Source organism: Numenius arquata, chromosome 8 (assembly GCF_964106895.1).
Source record: "Numenius arquata chromosome 8, bNumArq3.hap1.1, whole genome shotgun sequence".
Lineage (NCBI taxonomy): Eukaryota > Metazoa > Chordata > Aves > Charadriiformes > Scolopacidae > Numenius > Numenius arquata.
The window spans coordinates 20,513,889-20,537,267 of record NC_133583.1 but is presented as its reverse complement, the minus strand read 5'-3'; the positions used below and the strand labels follow the sequence as shown (position 1 = coordinate 20,537,267).

Sequence of the window (23,379 nt, the reverse complement as noted above, 5' to 3'; positions counted from 1 at the left end):
AGGATTAGAGAATCAAAATACGCTACAAGAGCTAGGCATAGCTACGTGCTTATTCTGCTTGTGAATGGAAAAGGAAGAAGGGTCTTCAAGGAAAGTAGCCAAAGGAAACTGAAGCGAATGTAAAAAGCATTTCAGGGCTATATTTAGAGGAAGACATTCTTCCTACATTTGCCAAGCTATTCACGTCACTTCACACAGCATGTTTTATCCAGCTTTATAAGTCTATGAGAGAGCTGGGGGGGGGTGGAATCTAGATCAGTTGCCAGAAATGGAAATCTTGCATTTATGTAGAGGAACGAATATTTTAAGCATGTGAATTGAAGAGTACTTTCCAAAGGGGGGGGGGGGGGGCGGGAAGGAGGGAGGGACAGGATGTTAAAACTTTCTACAGATATCACAGAAGGATTCTGCAGTACATAGTTCATAAGTAACATATATAAATTGCCCTCTAATGCCCCCTTTTGAGCCAGGTTCACTATCCTCAGTTATCACTAAAAATACTAAAATGAGTGAATTTCACTAAGTTCAAGTCTTTAGCTGGTATAAACTGGCAGAACCGTGTCCACGTTCATGTAGATAGGATACATCAGTTATATAAGCAATTACATATTTCTCCTCTATAATGCGGGAAAGCAGCAATCTAAGGTGAATGAACAAACACATTACACAAGCTCAAAGGTGAAAAAAGAAACAAAAATGCTCCAGTTTTATATGAGTATTATGATTTTTCTTTAACTCGTTTAGCACATGTCATGAGGTTCAGCTATTTGCATAAAGAAATGTCAAGCATACAAAAAATATGTCAGTACCAGATGTAATGGTAATAGGAACAAACCACATGGAAATTTCCTGTTAGTGACCTTCTGGAGGCTGAGGATGGAATCCATTTGAGATACCGGACTGGTTTTACTTAAATTTATACAAATGACTTCTAAAAAGTTTTTACCTTCATTCCCTTCTCCAGGTGGCTGATAAAACGAAAGCCCCAAAGATATGATGGCTGCAATTTCCAAGATTATAAGAGTCACATCCTGCAACGCTTCCCAGACTAGCTGTAAGAATGTTTTTGGCTTCTTTGGAGGTATAAAATTTTTTCCAAAAATAAGCTTTCTTTTTTCTAGGTCTGCAGCAGTGCCAGCTAACCCTGTAAATAAAATAAAAGAAAATAAATTAAAATTACAGTGAAATAGTAAATGTCCACTTATATCTGCATTCCTATAAGTCATTTCTTCAAGAAGAACTACAAGCCATACCACCTATGGCATATGAACAAATAGGTAGATTTTCCACTTAAATTTTGCTTTTGTACGATGATTTATCCTTGCATTCTGAACAGAATCCTCATGGACTCTATTTAGAACTAATTCCTGCTAGTTTTAATCATAAAAACAGGCCTTGAATTAGTAGGATTACTTTAATAAGACCTATGTATATAGATACATACATACATACACGTAAGCAATGACTTCTGAAAATAGATCATAAAGTATAAATAAATTGTATCTGGGATGAAGTTGGAATAGCTGTTGGCAGCTTTTGGTAATACCAGTAGAAAAGGCACAGAGATCTTTGCTCTGACCTCAGGTCGATGACCTCAAAGTATAAATCAATAAAGCATGTCTTGTTCTACTTCAAAGCAGCCTCTCTTGCTGCGTATCTACTGCCACACATCGCTGGAATCAACTGCGGCAGTTTTTTATTAAGTGGAAAAAATACAGCCAAAAAGACAGGTTATATATGCAAAGAAAGTAAAAAGGAAAATATATGGTTCCTTAAATTGATGAAAAAAAAGCATGTCTTTTGCATGATACTTCAACTTAAGAACGTTTCAATTTAAGGGCACAGTGTAAGAATGGCTGGTTGCACTGAATAATTCAGGTGCTTTTTTTTTTTTCCTATTTTTTAATTCTATTAATGTACGCACATCTAGCACCTCTTGGGGGGAAAAAAAAGACTTGCAAGTGTTAGGGAAGAATAACTGTGCCCATATACTGCTCTCAGCAGCGTAAAGAACTGCAATAAAATAAGTGGTTACACATATCTGCCAAGTAATATTTTGTATCGGTTGGAACATTTACAAAACTGTGGGTTTTGAATGTGATGAGCAACATAAAAATTATTCATGTTTATTCACCCTAACATGACACAATGGAAATACTTAAATTGAGAGTTGACCCCGGAGGAACACAGAGGTGCCTGCAAGAGAGCAAGAAGAATCGATGGACCCCTCGCTGTAAGGACTCCTCTCCTCACGCAGTTCAGGGCGAGTCCTGGCCTCCCCCAAGGCCCATCAGCACCTCTGGGGTACTTGAGGAATGGAAAGCCACATGTATAGCATCTTCACGATGCCAAGTAAAAAAATCAGGTTCCTCATGTGCTAATGGTACTCAGCTTTGTGTCTCATCCATTCAGGACTGGTTCCCTGCAACGGTTCCCAGCAGCGTGTGGGTGCCAGCAAGTCACCTCTCGGGTGAAAGCACCAGGCCCGAGCGTAATTTCCTCAAGATGACAGCGATGCTTTTCTGCACACATCAATCCTGCCACAGTACGGGCAAAGATGTTGACTCACCTTTCACGTAAGGTATATAATTACAGCTGGTGTGGAGCTTCTGGCTCTTGGTTAACTCATGAAACTTTAATTTCACCTTCAGCTTCTAAGAAATCCTATCCTTCTCCCAGATAAAGGCACGCTGTAGTTATTATTACCTCACTTCATTTAATTTTCCGTACCTAGAGCTTAGTGACACTGTAACAGACAGGTTCCAGCTATTATGAAGGGTGTCTACATTATTCTCTGCAATTCAAACAATATCATGTCAAACCTCTCCGCTCCTCCATGAGCTCCCACTCGGGTTCCAACCTGGGGTGAACGCTTTCTCCTAAGAAACATGAATTGCAGGCTCTGAGCCATTTGGGCAGTTGCCCTTTTGTGGGCCAATGCAGAGCCCAGCAGTTAGGACTCAGGGGAGTCACTTACCGCTGACAGGATGTGACATGGGGACAAGCCCTTAGCACAGACCAAACAAATGCAGTTTGATCAGCTTTCAGAGCTCAAAAGCACATTGGAAAGGGAGAGACGTCTGAAAAATACCTATTTTCCAATACAGAACATATGTGCACAGTGGTGGGCCAGCTCCAGCAGGTAAGCAGACGACTGGGAACTCAACAGCATGAAAGGGATGGCTGAAATAGTACAGGAAATAGCTGCAGTGCTTTGCAAGAATCCTAATTATATTTACCTAGATGTGATGAATTCACAGCTTTGAAATGACGCTATATATTTACTGTCAGAAGGCCATAAAAAAGTATACATATCCTGTCCTACATTACTGATCATAATGCACGTATAAATACACAAAGCAAAAAAGAGACACCGGAACTCAAGTAGCTGTTTTTTCTCTAAGACAAAAATGGTTTATTTAGACACCATAAGCTTGAGGACTAGACTGAGTTTAAAGCACCTATGGCCACCATTATCTTCCAGACTACAGTCTAAGTAACCTACACTGGAATTTAGACGTAAATTGTATTTAATTGTACTCTTTTGTTTTTTGTAATAAATATCATCTTCCTTATGACCCATAAACAGACAAGGGTAAATCATGTGTGTGACTATTCTATAAGTCTATGTCTTGGTGAAATTACTCGCCAAGTCCGTGTCACCTAAAAAAAGAGCATGTTCATCTTTAATTATGAACTTTATTTTCTTGTCAAACATTTAGAAATACTGGAAAATGGAATTAAATATTCAGTGCAAACCAAAAGGTTGCCCCTCTCCTGAGATCTGGCCATCACTTAAAAAAACCTGTTCAGCAATATTTTGTTGTTTTTTTTCTTTGTTTCCTCCCACTTGCCAGCAACCAAGCTCCTATATTTAGAGAGAGAGAGAAAGGAAAGGAGAGAATGAAGAAATCTACAGACCAGTTGATGAAATCGCATCATAACAGTCCTAAGCATCACTACAGAGATAAGGTCAGAAAGGGACAATAAAATATACAGAGAAGCCGAAGGTATTCAGAGAGATACAGCTAAGGGAAATGCGATCAAGAATCTGAGGCAACGCAAGATGTTTATTTTGCAAAAGCTTCCATAAATCCTCCATTCTCATGCCAGGAAAAGGTATAAGGCAGGCACTTCTCATCTTTTCCAAATAATCTGCTTTATTCAGAAGCATTATTTTAAACAGTCCTAAAGGCGTTTTGGGCGAGCCTGACTGCGTGGCGTGGAGAGGAATAGAGGTCACTCGCGCTCTCTGTCGCGCTGGCAGATCTGCGGGATGCTGCTTCCCAGCTCCTGCGCGCTGACAGGCAGTACAGATGGTAAAAACGTCAATTAGCACAGCAAGATCTGGAAGTGGACATCTGTCCTCACCAGTACTTTTAACCAGGAGATGGCTTTCCTGCTGCTAGATTTTTTTTTTTTACCTTTTTTTTTCCACATTACACATGCTGGCTTCGTTACTGTTCCTGAATATTTTTTTTTCATTTCTTGCTTGTCCCTTAAGTATTGAGTCCTGTGCAAGTAATGAAAGAGCATTGCAAATTAAAGCAATTTGAAATATCATTTCTAGATGAGGATATAAAACATCTAAGGAAGTGAAAAAGAACCAGTGAGGATTAAAAAAAAAAAGGAATGGAAATACCAGTTCAATATGACTTCAGACTTCGTGTGTCGCTGGCAAAGGCGGCAGCCTTCCGTCTTATACTCTGTATGAAATAAGCCACAGATTGGCTTATGTTCATATGTCCACACAAGCAGGAATATTTTAATTTTTTTAAGTGCTTTTCTGGGTTGAAGCTGTGCAATGCTTCTTTGCATGACCCAAATATTTTAGAATTATTATGCAGATTTTTGTTAAATTTTGTATACGAATAGTACACACAGATTTAGGAAATATTGTGCAAATGTATTACTGATACTTCCAGCACTTGAATAATTTCTTAAAGTTTCCATTTTCAATAAATTTTCCCCAAAATTTGTTTGAAATCTGGGGAAGAACAAAAGCAATTGCATAGAGAACATTTTCTGCAATGCTGTGCAGTGTATTAAACGTGCTTCTGATTTCATCTTACACGCCTTCATACAGAAACTGTTTTAATCGTTGCTTTTTCGGAGGGAGAAAAAGATTAAAAAACTGGAGAAATGTCACTTAATGAATTTTCTCTGTTCCTTATCTACATCTGTCAGTTAATGCATGCTGAATATAAAACCATCATCTCAATTAATGCTTCCTGGAAAACTGTATTTCTGACAGTCATCTCCACTGCGACCAAATGGAGCATGACAAACAGAGAATGATTTTGATGCTGCAAAAATAGCAAAAGAACATCACTACTAAAGCAACAATTAAAAAAACCCGTAATAAAAGGAGAATGTTTCACGTCTGCTCGAATGATGAGATGAAGAACAGAGAATTTACATTTGCATTAATTGTGCAAGTAAACCACTCATTACGTACTAACTCTCTTCTGTACACCAGCTTCTATAGGTCTTGCGTAGATTCCAAGAACTTCATAATATGAATTAGAAATATATTAGCCCAGTTACTGCTGTTGTAACGTAGAAAATCCAAACCCACAATCTCATTCAACATTTTAGTGGGATTTTACTCTCTGGCTTTGGAAGCAAATTTCTGTGCACTATTTTGCTTTTCTCTCTTGAGAAAGCTAGAAGTGACAGCGGGCCTTTTTTTCTTCCACTTCAATCTAAGTACTATCTATCTAGTGACTAAAAGAGCTGAAAAAGTCATATTTTCGATTCAAATGAATAGCTAATAACTAACAGATTTAGTTTCCAAGATCTGCCTTAGGAAACTGTCCCTTCCTAAGAAATTGGGGAAGGCAAGGAGACATGTACAGTGAATTGTGATTACTGCTATGGTTTTGATCAAATGCTAAGGAAGGTCTATTTTGTCCCTTAGGTATAATGATGTCATCAAGCACACTATGATCTAATTCAACATCAGTCTTCTTTAGGTCCTGAAGTCTTCATGACACTTGTTTAAAGGGTATCTAAGTAAAACAAACACCTGCTTTGGCCCCAGGTATGCCACAAAAATACATGTTGCATTAAACTCCCCTGTTTTACTGCCACAAGCTGATTTCTTCCCAACTGAAACAGACACGAAAGATGTGAGACACAGACTGAAAACAATCACATTCAACGGATGCCTCTGTGACCTCCCAGTTTTATCATGCTTGAAACGTATTTTGATGCGGTACAATGAAATTCTGTTTAGGTCATACTAAAATAAAATCAGTTGAGAGAATCCAGTCCATCAGTAGGAGAGTATTTAATGAGAGCATTTACTAGTTTCAGCAAGATGAATTTGAATTTCACTAGTGAATGAACCTCAACAAATAATAATTTCCTTCTAATCTGAGAACAACAAAGCTGTCGGCAAAGTGTAATGAATCTCATTACCTGTTTTCATTAATATCACTTGCTTACATTTGTTTACATAAATTTTAAGAAATTTGTTGAAAAATTAAAAGCCTTTGGAATTGCAAATCACCTAGCACGTGTTCTGTGAGCTTTACGCTGTTGGTGCTACCATTTCTATGAGTCCCTTGGGGCAGCTCTGCCAGGAGACCCTTGAAGGCCTTTAGAACCTCGTCAAGTCTAATAGCTTTACAGCTCGATCTGAACAGCCAAGAGACAGAACTGAGGGGCGCAGAAGCAGCAGAACCAGGAGATTAATTAACTCCCCCTCCATTTCCTCATTAATCATCCTCCCTCTTCACATCTACCAGCAACCACTGGCCAAGTCACCACGTCCTGCCCTCTTGAGTTCTGCCACGGCTTCAGCTGTCCCCCAGCAGTACAGGGACCACCCTTCAGCATCTGAAAAGCAGCAAGCAGACTACAAAAGCCCTGATGGAAACCTTCCCTGCCAGAGGCTGCAATCAGGAAAATCACTCTAAAGTCATAAATCCATGACTTTTTAAAAATTAAAGTAACTGAGGAGCTTAACATTCTTTCTTATAGACTGATGCGTCTAATGTAAACGTTAGGAAGAGATACATAACAACTTGCTTTTCTACAATGAGTTTCTATCTCTCATGCTCTTTCTAGCTATAGAAATGCACCAGCAACTTTATCTCAATTTTATGAGGCAGTGAAAGGCCGAAGTCCTTGCCCCAGACAGTTTGGTGGCAGTTCAGGGGAGTAAATTCCCATCTCCCGGGGCTCCTGATTTACACTCAGCTGCAAGATACCATGCAGGATTTATTACTGCCAAGAAGCACTGAATGCTCCACGAAATGTTTCATTCATTTCCCCATCTAGCCATTTTGGTTTTATTTCTTCTCTCTTTTTCTAATCTCTTTTTAAAGTAAAATTGCTCTGAAAAGAAGCTATTAACCCAGGAACAAATAATTTACATAAGATGACTAATAACAGGAGAACCAGAAATGGTTCCCAATAGTAACTGTAACGTAGCCCAAAAAAAAGCCACTTATCTGAAAGACACGCTACAATTTCATAATAATCTCATGACTGGACTTACGTGCATAACCACGAGCAAATATCACGGAACAGACGAGACATCAAATATTAAAAGCAAGATATGTATCATAAGAGATGACTACTATTTTTCTTGCCTAAACAGACAACAAAAAGCTTTCTGCAAAGGCTGGTAACAAAGCATTCAATGAGAGCTGAGGGCCCAGTATCAAGAAAGAGAAATTAGGATTTCTTTTTGACAAATGTAGTGCTGTCAGTGGGAGTACGGCTGTTAAGAGGGAAGATAATCATCCCACCAGAAATCATTTCTTCAGCTCCTACTCCCCTCAATAATCATTACACCATTTACATATGTCTCATCTTGTGTACCTCAGGCTCCTAGAGATGTTTTTCTTTTGTTCTGTCTTCTTGATGTAGTATCAAGTACAATAAAGTCATTACAGATTCAGGGCAGCAACACTAATAAATCCTAATAATCTAATATGTATATCCACCATCCAGCTCCCACCCATTACCAACGAGATAATAAAGGAGTCATTAACAACTCCTTGTTATATTACATATAAGCAGCAGTGCAGTAACAGTGCAGGTGTCCACCTAGCACTCGGAGCCAGTTAACCTAAAGGTTATGGAAGGGCTTTACCGCAGCTAAGCCAGCCAACCCCAAGCCAGTGGGACACCCCACAGGTGCTGGGTACTTCAGGTTTGTTCAGCACCACATATCCTCAGCAGTTTACTGGGACTGGGGCTTTTTCGAAGAGACAGAGAGGGAACGGGGGAATGTAGTGGTTTCTTTCCCAAGCAGTCAAAGCCTTGAGACAGTTTCTTCAAATGTCATTTTTTGGTCATTTAAACAAAGCTAGGATTTCACTCCCACAGAAGGTAACATGATTTAGAGTAGACAGTACATAAGCCTGTGCAGAAAGCATTTGTATTACCCACAAAGCTCCGATTTCCTATTGAAATACAGATGTGCAAGATCGGACCATTTCAATGAAGCTGAGGGAGAGCGTGGGAGAAAAAACATGCTGTTACATTGCTGAGTTATAATATGATTGTTCCAGATAATGTGAAAGCTATTTCTTGCCCTTAATATTTAAATCACATCAAGCATCCCAAGCTTAAGACACACTCGCTGGTTATTCTCTAGGATCAGGCTGGAAAGGCATTAACATCTGAATTGGGTAGTGGCAGAGAAGAGCAACCATCTAAGTTTAATGGAGGATATCCAAGGTCTTAGCCAAGAAAATGAACAAGGAATAAATGAGCACATAATAAAGTAGAAAGCCTTCCTTTATTAACACACCTTCATAACCACTTACCATCACTATCACTGGACCCTACAAAGAAATTCACCACTTTATATGTATTGCTAACGGCAACCACAGGGGATGGGGAGGGGGAAAAAGACCCTGAAATCAATCTGTGGTTCTCTGTTCCCAAACCAGTTTGCGTAGCGCTGCTGACAAACAAACCACTCTGGCTGCTGCAGAGGCAGCTTCTGCCTGTCTGCGTGGACTCAGCACAGCCTGGGGAAATGCAAGTCCCCCAACGGAAACACCACCAGCAGTCATGGTCCATGGGGAGGGCCTGATTTCATGGCTCAAATAAGCACCTGCAGGAAGATCTCCTGCCTCTAAGCCCTGGGGTACATGCAGGCAACAGGTTACCACCACCCACCCACCAGCAGGACCACAGTTAGCCATGGGCAAGTGGCAGAGCAAGGAATCACACATGGGATCCTCTCCTAGCAAAAGAGGGAGAAAAGAAGGATGGAGCAACATGTACACCTGTGTACGTGCACAGGCCTACACTTACTGTCAACAGCAAGTGAGGGTGAGTGGTGACACTGAGCCTGGGGACTCCTGGTGAGTAACACCTCAACAAAGAAACCCACAGTTACAAAAATAGCTGCTAGACTGGCTACTGTTCATAGGTGATAAAAAGCCTTCAACTTCGATTATTCCCATTTCTTATCACAGTACAACTTCACGGCACTTGGAGTTTTGCAAGTAGAACATTATGTGCAAAGGACAAACATGTCAATGAAATGTCCCAGAAACTGAGGCCACCTGACTGAAATTCAATACAGCTGGATATATACTGTGGAGATCCTCAGCTGGCTTCTCCACATTATAATGTACTTGCAGGCTGATGTGGCCTAGACTCGCTAAAGACTTCTCATGATTTCCCGTTCAGTTCCATGGGATAAGTCACGGTAATCAGAGAAAGCAAATGCCCAAGGAATAAAGCACGTGCAACTGGGAAAGTGTGGCCTGAGCGAGGAGGACATTATGAAGCCGAAGATGCTCTAGACAGACTTCTAAGTCAGTACAGCACAAGGCTCTTACCCAATATCCTGAAGATGTATCTTACCTAGAATCCTCTCTTTATTTTTCACTATTATTATTTGTCACTGCAATCACCATAGTTTCTTTCTTCAGTATAAGTAGTTCCAAGGGTCTATAGCTCATATTTATTTGATGAAGCCTATTGGAAAGGTTAAAAGTAACACAGCATAACACATATGCTTTTGTAATAACAGCAGCATGGAAAAGAGGGGTTTTTTTTCTAGATGAGGCCAGGAATTTGTAGGTTAAGGTAGCCAATTCCTCATATAGATGTTTTTATCTTTTACATTAAAATAAATAACAGAAGGAGAAATCTTACATTCTGAAGAAAAAGGCACATTTTTATGATGTCTTACAGAAGAGCCAAAATGAAGTCAAGATGACTTATAGGGAGTCACAATGAAAATGCCGAAATCCACTTTGGCAAGTCTGCTCTCATAGCATGATTCCTTCCCGCCCTCACTTAAGAAAAAGACAACAAATAAACCAGATAGCAATGAGCTGCATTTTTCTGAGGTGTTACCTCCAAGAGCTGCTACTTGGCAACTCTTCTTAATTTCATCGCTATCTTTGTCAGTGTCATCTGCTTTTCTGTGAGTAATGTCAGCTACACAGCAACTGTCCCGGCTTCAAGCTATGCCTCTGCAAGAGGCAGAGCATTCGCTATAGTGTATCTTATGCTGCTGTCTATTCAGGAAAGTATTCAAGGTATCTAAAAAAAAAGTGAGAACACTGAAGAAAACAAAGTGCTATAATCATTATGCCATCTGCACGCCACATTAAATGCCACTATCACTCCTGCAAGTGACAATGATGTCACTCAGAACCCCAAAGCCCAACTTGTGAGGAGGCAGTAAGATAATAAGATGCATTTTGAGCATCCAGTGGATTACATCCCACTGCTCAGGAATATTAAAATCATTAGGCCTTTGAAAGTTCTAACACAGCACACACATTGTGTGCTCAGTTACCTGCGCAACACTTGCACTCATCATTTCCCATTTGCTCCAGCCTCTTCATAAACAAGCAGGACCCATCCCTTAGATCATCATCTGCCTTTCCTGTAGGCTTAAGTATCATACAGAGTTGGAGGAACAATAAAAGTGAAAGCAGCTGTAAAATTTCATCCAAAGGCACCAGAATGCTACTACAGTGAATATCTCATAACTGAACACAGATAGATAGTCAAACTTTAGAGTCCCTGGGCACTTACAATTTAGCAAGTCAAGCAAGCTCCCTCTTGCCCCATTTTCTAAAAAATGGAGAAAAGATGGCAAAGAAAGTCTCAAGACTTTCCAGTCTCCCGGTAATTAGTTAATTCAGTCCACAAAAACTGTCTAGGTGTAAAAGAGCAGTAGAGTAGAGCAGGGGACCCACCATCAGTAGCAGTGTTTTACTTGGGATGGCTCTATCGGAACAGATGTAATGTTATTCCTCCAAAGAGTTCTCAGCCTTTTTATATAAAGACAGAGATGCCTTTTTTAATACTGTGAAAAGTGACAACATTTTCTTGACTCCTGTTTTATTTTTGAATGATTAGAAAATATAAACTGTGACCAAAGCAATCCCAAGATGTACTGTGGGATACAGCATTATTTTATTCTTATACCCACATGCAGAACTCCATTAGGAACACAACACCCACAGACACCTCCTAATTTAGCACACTAAAAAGCCTAAAAGAATAGACTCTCTCTTCTATGAAGCATATATTGTCAATCACCTTGATTAGCCCTCAACATAACTAACCTAATCTGAATGCAATAATCACTACTGAAGTTCTCCGAATTTTCTCCCAGTGCAAATCAAATACTAAATTAAATTATAAAATAAGTACCTCAAGGAAGGCATTCCTAGTCACCAGCCGTAGCAAGAATGTAAATCAGAAGCAGTCAAGGGTACCATATATTTTTATGCACACCAAACTGGTCCCACTTCAAAAATGCAATCTTAATAGAAATATTCTAGACTTAACCAAGGTTTGCTCACAGGTTTTCTCCACAAATGAATAGTGTATCTCACTAGCCTGTTTTTCACTCTTTATCAAATACATAACTTCCACTGTATATTCTGTAGAAAACTAAGACTCTGACCCGCATCTCATTCTATCGCTGGGGTGACGTGGAAACCCTTTCAGTTGGGTAGGGGCATCCATATAACTAGAGCTATTGACCTTGGTCAGCGCAAACCCGTGGGAATGCCAGGGAGCAGAGGCGAACATGAGACAGAAACAGCACGTAGCAAGAGCACACCCTGGGATACTCCTGAGAGGAGATGACTTCAGATACAAAACCCAGTTCTCACTGATGAAAAAAGTAAGAAACATTTTTGGGATACAAAAGACAGAATTCCAGCAATCCAAAAAGAAAAAGGCACTGAAAATTGCTCAACTATAAAGAAGCTCTATTCAAGGTGTTAAAAGTGGGAAAGGATTCGTATTCAAATCTCTTCACTTATTTGGTCATAATGTCTATGTGTTCTTTGTGCTAAGAATGACTCCTTCCATCTTTTTAATTGTGTGATCCATGGTTTGAGAAGTTGAAAACTTTGAGTTTCTTTTGGCAAGGGCATATTCAAGAGATTGTAATGAAGCAGTTCTTCATCAAAGGAGAAATGTGCTCGTATTACAAATATTTAGGAATTTGTGTTAGACACATTAGCAGATATCAAAATATTATATTGCACCAAAACAGAAGCATCAAATACATATTAACAGCCATCCTTGGGCAGTTTCAGTGAGTAAACAAAAATCACATTGTCTTAATACCCCCAAAATAACCCCTACAGTTATTAATTAACCTTCATTACACATGTGGAAGCTGAAGTTTTTATTTAAAATGAGATCTCAATTAAAATGCATTTAATCAATTTATGGCTTAACCATTTCCCTTGCACAGCAGTTACCTATGTTTATATTGTGCTAGCCACTGCATTTTACTTCCAGTCCATTAATTCATCACTTTGCTTAATCCAGCTCCACTAGGAAGAGGTACTCTTAATCCAAAGTAAGAGCATCCACACAAAGAGTTAATCCATAGTGGTTAATCAGGAATAGATGTGCCAGAATAAACCCACAGGCTGAGAATAGGTAAATCCCTTAGACTGATTTCGATTCAGAACACTTTTACCTCAGCTTCCCAAAGCTGCTGCTGGAGACATGTATCTCCTCATCCACAGCTATGGCAATACGGATATTTGGAGCTGAAGCCACACATCATGGAACAAGAGAACACAATAAGTTATTTGTCAAATTGGAAACAAATTCTTGCAAGTAAAGAAACAAAAAGACTAAGAAATGGAAAAGAAGCAAAAGGAGATTAAAGGAAAGTAACTAAACCCAACTTTCTTATTATGTGAATGGAGCAGAATTCTAGGCGATTAAAGACTTTTTATCACGTAACACAGAGGCACAGATTTAGATAAACACTACTCAGGGACTTAATTACATTCTATACACTGAAAGAGATGGGAAAAAATGAAGTTATCTCAGTTATGCTCACTCCAAGAAAAGGAGCATTTAAAACGTTTACTTGACTTATCCTAGAGGTGTTAGTTTGACCCATTAGTAACTTCAAATGGCAATCTTATTTCCATTTTCATATGCTTTGTTTAGGTAGCATAGTAGGCTTTCATTTGTGTAGTAACTGGTCAGGTATTTTTCTTGTATGGTTCCTGCCTCACACAAAATATTTTGGGCAAAATCAGTCCAAATTCATGGTAATGTTGGTGTCCAACATTTTATGCAAATGACTACTAGCCAACTGCTATACAAATATTATGAAACAGAAGGGTTCCCAAGCCCTTTTCGATGGCTGCTGAACACAGCATGATAAGTGACTTGATATTTTTATTGAAGCTGTGGTTTCCAAGTTCATAGAATAGAAGGCATTGGAATAAGTCTTTCTTAAATAGCAAAAAAGAAAAGATTCCTTTCCTAAGAAAAATGTTTTGGGGAGGCTGGCAGGCTTCCTCAAACCCAGAATGTTCCAGAAATGCAGACTATAATTCAAAAGTATTTTGTCATCTGTACAACCATTTTGCTTGTAGCTGCAATGCAGCATTCTCTTCAGGGCTGTTCATCGCACTTAAAGGATAAAATGACCCAACTGCCTACTCTGTTCCATCATTATTCATTAATGAAGAGACCAGGCCTAGAGGATTGTCATTGCAGGATAAAAAAAAAAAAAGGTTCATTAATACATCCCTTAAGCATGACACACATTAACACTAAACAGGAGACAGAGACAAGAAAATCAGACACACTTTCAATGTACGCTTTAGCAATATAGAGAAAATGTTGTCAGTTTAAATAGCACTGATAACATGCTATTATATTATGAAAGAATTTTGATTAATAGAGAAAGCGCAAACACCTTGAAATAACAGGGTTAAGGATGAAGTCGTGCCTTTCAGACAGGCATCTTGAGGACGCGTTTGTTTTCTACAGGTTATGTAAATGATAAGTAGAGATGAACTGAACGGTCATGCTGAAATATTCAGGATGCTAAAAGGCAGACTTTTGTGCGTGTGTGTTGCCCTAATTCTGCTATCCCTTCTGTTTAACATATTTATATCTTTCCCTGTCTCCCTATGTGCCTCCTATGTCTACTGCTCTTCCTAAAGACCATCTTAACAGATCTTCCCTCCTCCCTCTGTATCCTTTTCCACATTCCTTATTTCCCCTTCATTTTATCTCAAAGAAACCAATGCTGCTGATAAATATCAGATAGCTCTTCCTGCTTCCCTCTGAGTTTCTCCTGGTCAGCACAGTCCTCACTCTCGCCTTGAAATTTTTTGACCACTTCAGGGAGATTTTCTATCCTGTGGGGCCACAACTATTATTTAATGTTATACACCTGTTTGGTGGGGGGGGGTTGGTTGCTCACTTGCTTTTTTAAGACGGAAGCATGAACACAAAGTCAGTAAAATTTTGGGAGATTGGCATGTAGCAATATCCGCATACTGTCAGAATTGGTGTCTTCAAGGATGGCCATATGCAGGCTTATGAATGACACTGAAGAAAAGCCCTTTTAAAAAACAAAACATTGCTCATGTTGCAAGACTTTGAAAATCTTCAGAAAAACACTCTATTTGTCTAACGATTGTGGAAAAAGAGCAGCCAACAAAGTATTTCAAAAGGACTTACGTGAGACTACTAATACCAAGTACAATAGGGCTTTCCACTTACGTGCCCTCAAGATTCTAGAACTTACTGGAAAATTGAACAATTCCTGTTATTATGGAAACAGATTTGCACAACATAAAAAGGATCTAACAGCATTAATCTTTTAAATTCCTGAGCTTTGTTTGTGTCACAACCTTTATTTGCAATTAAGCTTAGTGCATATGAAGTTCACTGCCTGCCAAGCCTCAGAAGACTGATACAGCCCAGGATGGGTAATTCAAGCTCCTTTTACACTGACCTACCAAACTCTGACCTATTAGACCTGTCTGGTACAAGTGAGAAGGTATTACAATTTCATTCAGATCTGGGTATCTGAGCAATTCATTCAACAAGGGTACCAATTATGTTTGATCCCCTCACCTTTCCCCCTGCTTCTGGACTGGACTGATTTGCCATGAAACAGTAGTCCTGAGTCACGCTGAATTTGATCATAGTGACCCGAGATGAAAGGTTCTGCATCTTGAAAATGATCTTTAATTCATCCAGTTTGTTCATTTGTTCTAGTTCTAATGCTATAAAAACACAGGCTCTTCATCTCTAGATAAGTATCTACTGCAGACTTGTTTACATGCATTCAGGATGACACACACGAAGACCATCCTCGGCACTGATGAAAACATATGCATGAGACTGCTTCACAGAGCTTATGCATCCTTTTCATGCTCACCCATACCAAAACACCAGATCTGTAAAATGGGAAATGTTTTCTCTGCCAGAGGTTGAAGGAGACAGGTGATACCATTAACTGATGCAAAACCATCGATCCAGTCCACCTAATATGCTTTTATCTTATGAATACAAAATTACTTAATAACAATGCTCTATAACCAAATACAGCAACTAATTCAATCAACATCTAACCAGAACCAACACAGACCAACTTTCTCAAAGTATGACACTTTGAAAGTGTATTTGTTGTTGGATTCACTAGTTCCCTCTCTAGAAAGGACTTGCTCTGCCTAATTGTGGCATTAGGCACCTAGTGCCTCTGACTTCACCATACACAGAGCTCACATCAATGGCACCAAACTCTTCTGACCCCAACCATGTACCTAAAGCCACAGGATCTCAGGCTTCAGCAACAGCCGTATAAGCCCCAGCAGGATTCTGTAGGCGCACACGGAGGCAGGTAACCAGTGCTGACACCTCTGGTGTCCCGACTTACTGGTTAACCATCAAAGAATCTGAGCTGGATACATGCTGTCATCACATATTTCCAAGTGCAGTGAAGATGCAGATTTTTCCAGGACTGCTTTGCTTTATTATAAATGCTTAATTTAGAGCCTGATCCCACTTCTGAGGTAAGCAGAGTTTTGCTGCAGGGGTAACCAGACCGTTCGGAGTCCGAGCATGCTGCCCAGTGCTGACTCCTGCCACATCTCCTGCTGCCCCACATATGATGGGCAGAGACACCCTTCGTCCCCACCACAGCCCCACTCTGTACTTGCTTGGACCGACAGGCCACACAAACCAGATGCAATTGCCAAGTTGTAAATCCTCCTTAAAACCTTCTTAACCATTTAAAAAAAACCATCAATGCCAGGCTGAGGCAGATATTAAGGCTCCATGTCAGCCCCCCATTTGGAATTTCTTTTTCATTATAATATATTTTGAAATGTTTTCCCCTGCTATGACACTCTACGCTGGTTTTTGTTACGTGTTTTTCCCCTGCCTCTGAATCCAGACTGCATCTGCTGTGCTTTACGTAATGCTGCTTTGTGCAGCCTCATAGGACCTAAATGCAACATTTCAACAGGAAACTGCATCTAAAGATTTTGCTTTTGTTGATTTTAAGAGAGTCTGGCTTCACTACCAATGCCTCAGCTTCTTAAAGTCAAATTCCTTGAGGCTGAAAACCACTGAACTGGTCCCGAATCCTGTCTTTATCAAGCTGCTGTGTTCAACACCCTTGGCTTGTCCTTGAAATGGCTTTTCTGCAACCATGACTCACTCTGCTACAGCACTCATTTTGCCGTCAGAAAACTGAGCTGAGTGACACAAGTTAATCAGAGAGGGACGACTCTGTGCGAGAGGGACAACAGGGAGATTCCTGGGGCACAAGGAAGGAGCACCAAGCAATCAGATCAGTGTTCTTGCTGTTTAAAAACAGAGAAAAGTGGTACCTACAACTCCATTTTCCTGGCTTCAAAAGCACTTTCTCAATTCACAATTTCATTTATGTGTAGGAAAAAAAAGAGTACAGCCAAGCTTCTGCCTTACAAGCAACCACTTAAAGGGGGAAAAGTGCAGAGCAGGAAGGGTTTGAATCATACAAGTATTAGGAGAAAATAACAAATTGCAAACAGGCAGGTAATTAAGCTGTTTTCAGGCTGCTTCGCTCTTCATGTACCACATCACTGGTATGTAACCCACTGGATATTTGCTCTTCAGAAAAAAAACCCCTCCTTTAATACTGTATTGTATTTCTGGAAACTTTGGGGTATAATTTTCCCAGTGGTATAAAATAGTGGACCAAATGTTCTTGTGCTACAGTAGACCATGAAGATTTGTTTCAGTTGTAAAATTCTGTCTGGAATTTGTCTTCAGATAGATTAAGCAAAATGTCTGGAAGCTGTAATTCCAGGAATGATAACACAGGATGCTTTCTGGAACATATTTATTTACCTGAAAACCATGCCTGGTCATTAGGCTGCTTGTTTCCCAATAAATGTTAATAATCTGTGATCTGTGTGGTATCATCTAAGCTTCTCATACTCTCTCCCTCTCCTGCGTCCCCTCAGTGTTTATAAATGATGATTAGACATTAGTCCACTATCTGGCACAGTGGGGATTTGAATTATGATTGAAGACCAGCAAAACACAACATATTGAAAAATAAAGCAATTTACATCTCAATTTGGCATATCCCATGCTATATACAAGTCATTATGGATATCTGAGGTCATTAATTTCCCCTGAAATTCACATGCAATAGTGGTAAAAAAGCCAAGTGTAAAATACCTCTCTTCCCCTGCCCACCCTAAGGGCAGATCCTGAGCCAGCCAGGCATTTTTCCAGATCTATTTCCTGGCGCAGTTACACAAACAGCTGTGCCCACACTGAAATCCAGTGGCAACAAGTAGCTGGGAACTAGAGAGGGTGGCAACAGTCACAACTTAAAACTGCTAAACAATACCTTTATAAAAGGCATCATCATAAAAGTCTTCAAACAGTGTATGTTTACAAGCACCTATCTCAGTATCAGTGCTACGAAAATTACTAAAATTCGAAGTATTAATTTGCAGCACTACAGTGACAACCATAGCTTTCATGTCAGTGGTCTGGACAAAACCCAGCGATGGTCAAAAAGCTCTGTTTATCCTCGTAGCGAGGATTGTTTATCCTCACAGCAAATGCAGCCACACACTTTCTGCTTTTACAGCTCTAATGTTTGCATAACATAATGCTCAAGCTATTAACAGCAAAATATTTCTTGACCCTTACATGCCTATATATGTCAAATGTTTGAATTTTAACAGATCTTAGGAAGCTTTATTTCTGTTAAAAAAGCAGAAACTAATCTATGTGGACTGCATAAAGTTTGTACAATAAATGTCATAACATAGATCAAAAGAGTTTGTTCTTGCTTAACTCACATCTATCTTTCACACTATTACCCCTTTATGTATACAGAGACAGAGAGAATATTCACAAATGTATAATACATGTCAGGGATACCACAGTGACGATGCAAGGGAAGGTGTAAACTACAACTGTGAACACTGACTAGAAACTCTGGTTTATTCTCAAAAGAGGTGTGTGTGTGTGTGTGTGTGTGTGTGTGAGAGAGAGGTAAAACCCACCTAAGTGCCTTTCGCTTTTTTAAAATTATACTTACACAAAAAGATCTGTTATCTTTACAATAAAGGAACAGTCTCTGGTGGAAACACATCTCCAGAGAATGGAATTACCCCGTATGGCCTACACTGGTAGAAATAATTTTTTTTCCAAGCATGCAGCTTCTATGGCTCACTGACAGCAAAGGGATTTAATGCAGAAATCTAATAGAATCTACTTAGAATTAACAGCCAAGTATGAGAAGGACATGCCTGCCTGATTTTTAAAGCTTTCACTTCTAACATGCAACACAAAATAAAGATACTATTTCTGTGGACATGTTGGATTCAGTTTGGCACTTCGTTTGTTGAGGGTTTGTTGGACAGAAAGGATATAACTGCTTTTGAAACTTTCAGAAAATTAAATGTAATCTACCTTCCAGTTATTTCTAAAATTACACACAGTTGAAAGATCACATTAAAGGTCTTTTATTTTGGATCTCTTCATGCCATAAATCTTCTGATCTGGAAAAAAATGTGAGACCTCTAGGAATGATGAGTACAAAAGCATTATCTTTAAATACCGTCAGAAAATAAGTAACCACTGACTTTTGGAACTGAAGCTGAGAAAGCAATATACATGTAGAGAGGGATTTAAGTAATTGTGGAAGTATTTTAAACGTTATAGGGGTTTTGCATTAATTTGTATCTCAGGGTAACTCTTACTTCAGTTCTAATGCAGATTTCTAATGATTTTGCTGTTTAGCAGATTAGTTGCTCCTGCTCACAGCTCACATTCCTTTTCCAACAGATAAAAATTCTAAGCCAGGAAGCAAAATGTTCCAAAAGCAAGCGGCAGTATTTCTTTTTCTTGAAATGCTACAAGTAACCTGGCCTTTCATTTTTTTTATTATCAGCAAACTAACAGAATATATGAATCCCAAGCATTCTGGGCAGTTTGCAACATGAAAAAGCCAGAAGATACCACAGGGATGATTATATTTAGATTTAATTAAATACTTCTGAACCAAAAAAATAAAAAAAAAAATTACAGTCTAGTCTAAACCACAAGAAAGCAAACAGGCTCCAATTATTAATATTTTCCCCCAGTTATTCTTTCTTTTTTCCCCTTGAGATATTTTCAAATGTTTTCATGTTGTCTTGTGATATCTATATTCCCTTTTAGTTAACTATTATATGCTGACGTTTTTATGCTCAGTTTTAAGTAAATCAATTTAACTAGAATTTCAAGTATGATCTGGCCTATAGTGTCTCTCTTCCCAGATATCTTTTCAGAGGAGTTTTAATACAAATTTTGCCAAAAATGCAGCTTTTGCCAAGATAGACTGTCTCCTTGCTCTTCCTCCAGAGTGCTCATGGAGCTAAGAATGGACTATGGATACCAAAATGAAGCCAGCACTGGAGAAGTAGCTGGGCTTTGAGCAACCTGCTCTAGTGGGAGGTATCCCTGCCCATGGCAGGAGGGGTGCAACTGGATGATCTTTAAGGTCCCTTCCAACCCAAACCATTCCATGATTCTGTAAGTGTGGCCCCAGATTCCCACTGTAAGTCTTCAGACGTGTGTTTGACATAAAAGAATGGCTGAGCTGAATGCAAACCAACCATCTCATCCAAAGGCTTCCCACAGATGTCAATCCACGCAAAGAAGTCACACAAGCCTTTGTGGACTTCATATATATCCAAATCATTAAGAATACTACTTTAAGTAAGATCAGATTCTTACAAAAATGAGGAAATGAAATCATCTACACAGTTAAAAATTACAGAACAAGCCTTACTAATTATTTTGAGAGTCCAGGTATCATAAGCAGTAGGAACATATCACGGAGCAACAATTCTGCCTTTAGGTACGATGCCTCAAGGATTTTTCAATGCTATGTCCCTTACACTCTTAAAGATTCCAATAAAGGCAACTTTGTAAAACACAAGGTGCACACAGAAGTTACGAAACTGTCCTATATGTCTAAGCTACTTTCTAAACCATGTATATTATTTCATTTTTCAGTGATGGTAATTATACAGTTTTCTATAAAAATATATATGTGCAAGGCAAAAAGATGCAAACGACAAGGAAATTATCCATCTATTTTGTCTAATTGTGCTGCTTACAACAATTAGCTCAAAAATTAAATTAAGCAAATGGTTAATAACAAAAACCTTAAGAAACACTTAACTTTAAAGATCTTTAGACTAAAGTTTACTTCAAATGTTTCTTACAATTTTAGTCCCAATATCCACGAATATCTTTGCAACGCATTGCAAATTCTACTGCACAGGGTTTTTAAAGTTCTAGGCTCAAGCAAAACCTCATTTCCTAAGATTTTGCAAGCTGAACATAACAGTAAAATCTCGTATATGCTAAAAATGAGGATGCAGAGTTCAGCAGCTCGAACTCTGTAGCATATGGACAAGCAACACACAACCACTGTAATCTTTGAGTAGGCAAAACAATTTGGATCCAGCTCATTTTACTCCTTTCAATTAAATCAGTGGACAAGTTGCCGTAAGTACATAACAAATTGAAAATGACAATAAGAACCACCAAATACTTCTCTCCTTGGCTCATTTACCATTCCAGCCAATGGAAAGGATTTGAAATATTGTTGTCAAAACTCAGATTGATAGTGGCTTTTATTTGGCTTCACAGCACTAATTGTGGGTATCAAACCCTGACAGAAGACCCTGTCAAACCCTGCTACATTCTGAAGCACATGAACACTGCTAAAACTCAGAGAAGTCTTGAAACTGGGGGTCAAATTTCTAGGAATATGTTACACCAGGTGTTCCTGCTACAAAACCTACTAGAAATACAAGATGTAGAAAAACAGCAAAAAGCAAACATTCCTGCATATCATCAGTTGGGTTCCTTGGAGCAGGTAGCTGTGTTGAAGGCCACAAGGAAAAATAAAGTAAACAGAAATGAAGAAATAAAAAGATATTATTTATAGGGAAAAGAAATACCCCACAACAGGCTTGAGTTCCCAAGTGCCCATACAGATGTTATTTGTAAGTGGTGTTTTATCATCTGAGTGCAACATTTCCATTAAAAAATACAAGATACAAGAAACTTAGACACTTTGATTTACAAACCTAAGGAGGAACACTGATCATGGGAGGAAGAGGGTGTGAGGAGGCAGCAATGTTCAGCAAAGACAGAAAGTGCTCTGAGGACACCAGGGACGTAGAGGTGAAGAAAGGATGAAGTTTAACCAGAGGCAGGTCCACCTCATGGCTACGTCAGGGCCGCCCCTGACAAATCTGAGGCGTTGTCAGCTGACTCCTCGCTTGCAGAACTCCCTGCAGTACTTGCACTTTAAAGGCTTTTATCATTATTAAGGATATTCCTGTATATTCATCCCCTTCATTCAACCCCAAACAGCTGATGGAAGGATGGAAAACTATCCTTGAATACACAAGCAGGTAAGTTACACCATCCGAATCCACCTGCTTCCAGGAGTGAGAAATACTCTCCAAAGCTGCTCCAGCGTCTGCAGAACAGGCAGAAGCTGTTATAAAATATTGTCTTGGTTCATGCAAGTTACTTTGATGTTTCATAATCCTAAGCGTGCTGAAAATTCAGTGAAAAACAGATTCCTCCCACTACAGCGATCTGTCTCATGCACCAGCCAGTTCCCCTGGATATAAAATTGATCCCCAAGAGAAGGGAATGATGAACAGTTTAAAAAGACTGTGACAGCGTAGGATTGGCCAGAGTCAAGAATAACAGTGTGGCCATACTCTAGATAATTGCACTGAGCTCTCTGGGGTTTGCTCGGCTTTAATCTTGATGCACTGTCAACCAATCATTTCATCTGCACTGGTTATAATTAGTGATAAATAACTTGCAAAGAAAGAGAAATAGCTTGTCAACAACACTTCATTGCTCTTAAAACTGCCATGTGAAGTAAATCCTGGCAAATAATCACACAGTGCATACATAAGCACATATATAGAGACTTTCAAAGCTCAAACCCTCGCAATACCAGAGGGCAGTTTTCAAACAACATGAGCACAATCTTCCTCTGCACATTCATTTCTATTCCTACCAACATAAATTGGGAAGAAAACCCAGAACCATCAGGAGTATGTATATCACACACAGCACTGACAGGTCAGCGTTTGCTCAACTTAAAACAACAGCTTATATACTGAATTTCCAGGTTAGAGGTCTAGCTGATAGGAAACGTGAAGAATGCCAAAACATGTAAAAGTCCGAGAGGAACCACTGGGGCCCTCAATACCTGCACAAGGGGGAAGAACCACAGCTTGAGCTGGGAGCTAGATGCAGGAATGTGGCTCCAGCTGGGAGCCAGACACCGGCTCCATTCAAACGTCCCCACATCCCTTTAGAAAGGATGCAAAAGGATAGCGACGACTTCAAATGAAAGTAATTCATCAGCTGAACCTGATGCCTTAGTTTTCCACCCTACCGAGATAGCAGCCTGAATCTATGCAGAGCCCATGGAAGATAAAGCAGGTCACTGTCGGAGGAGAACGTTACCAGCTCCAGCCTCTACACCAACCTACCAAAGACTTAGCTCATGATTTCTCATGGAAACCAGAGATTTCCAAGCCTTTTACT

The 23,379-nt window shown here is 39.4% G+C and overlaps 1 protein-coding gene across 1 annotated transcript in view; it reads right to left on the bottom strand.

Annotated features, from left to right (window-relative positions):
• Positions 1 to 23,379, bottom strand: part of ATP2B2 (ATPase plasma membrane Ca2+ transporting 2) — a 425,551-nt gene that overhangs the window by 122,432 nt on the left and 279,740 nt on the right. The window contains exon 5 of the mRNA XM_074152043.1: positions 947 to 1,144. Coding sequence (XP_074008144.1) covers positions 947 to 1,144 — 198 coding nt within the window. The remainder of the gene's footprint in view (positions 1 to 946; positions 1,145 to 23,379) is intronic.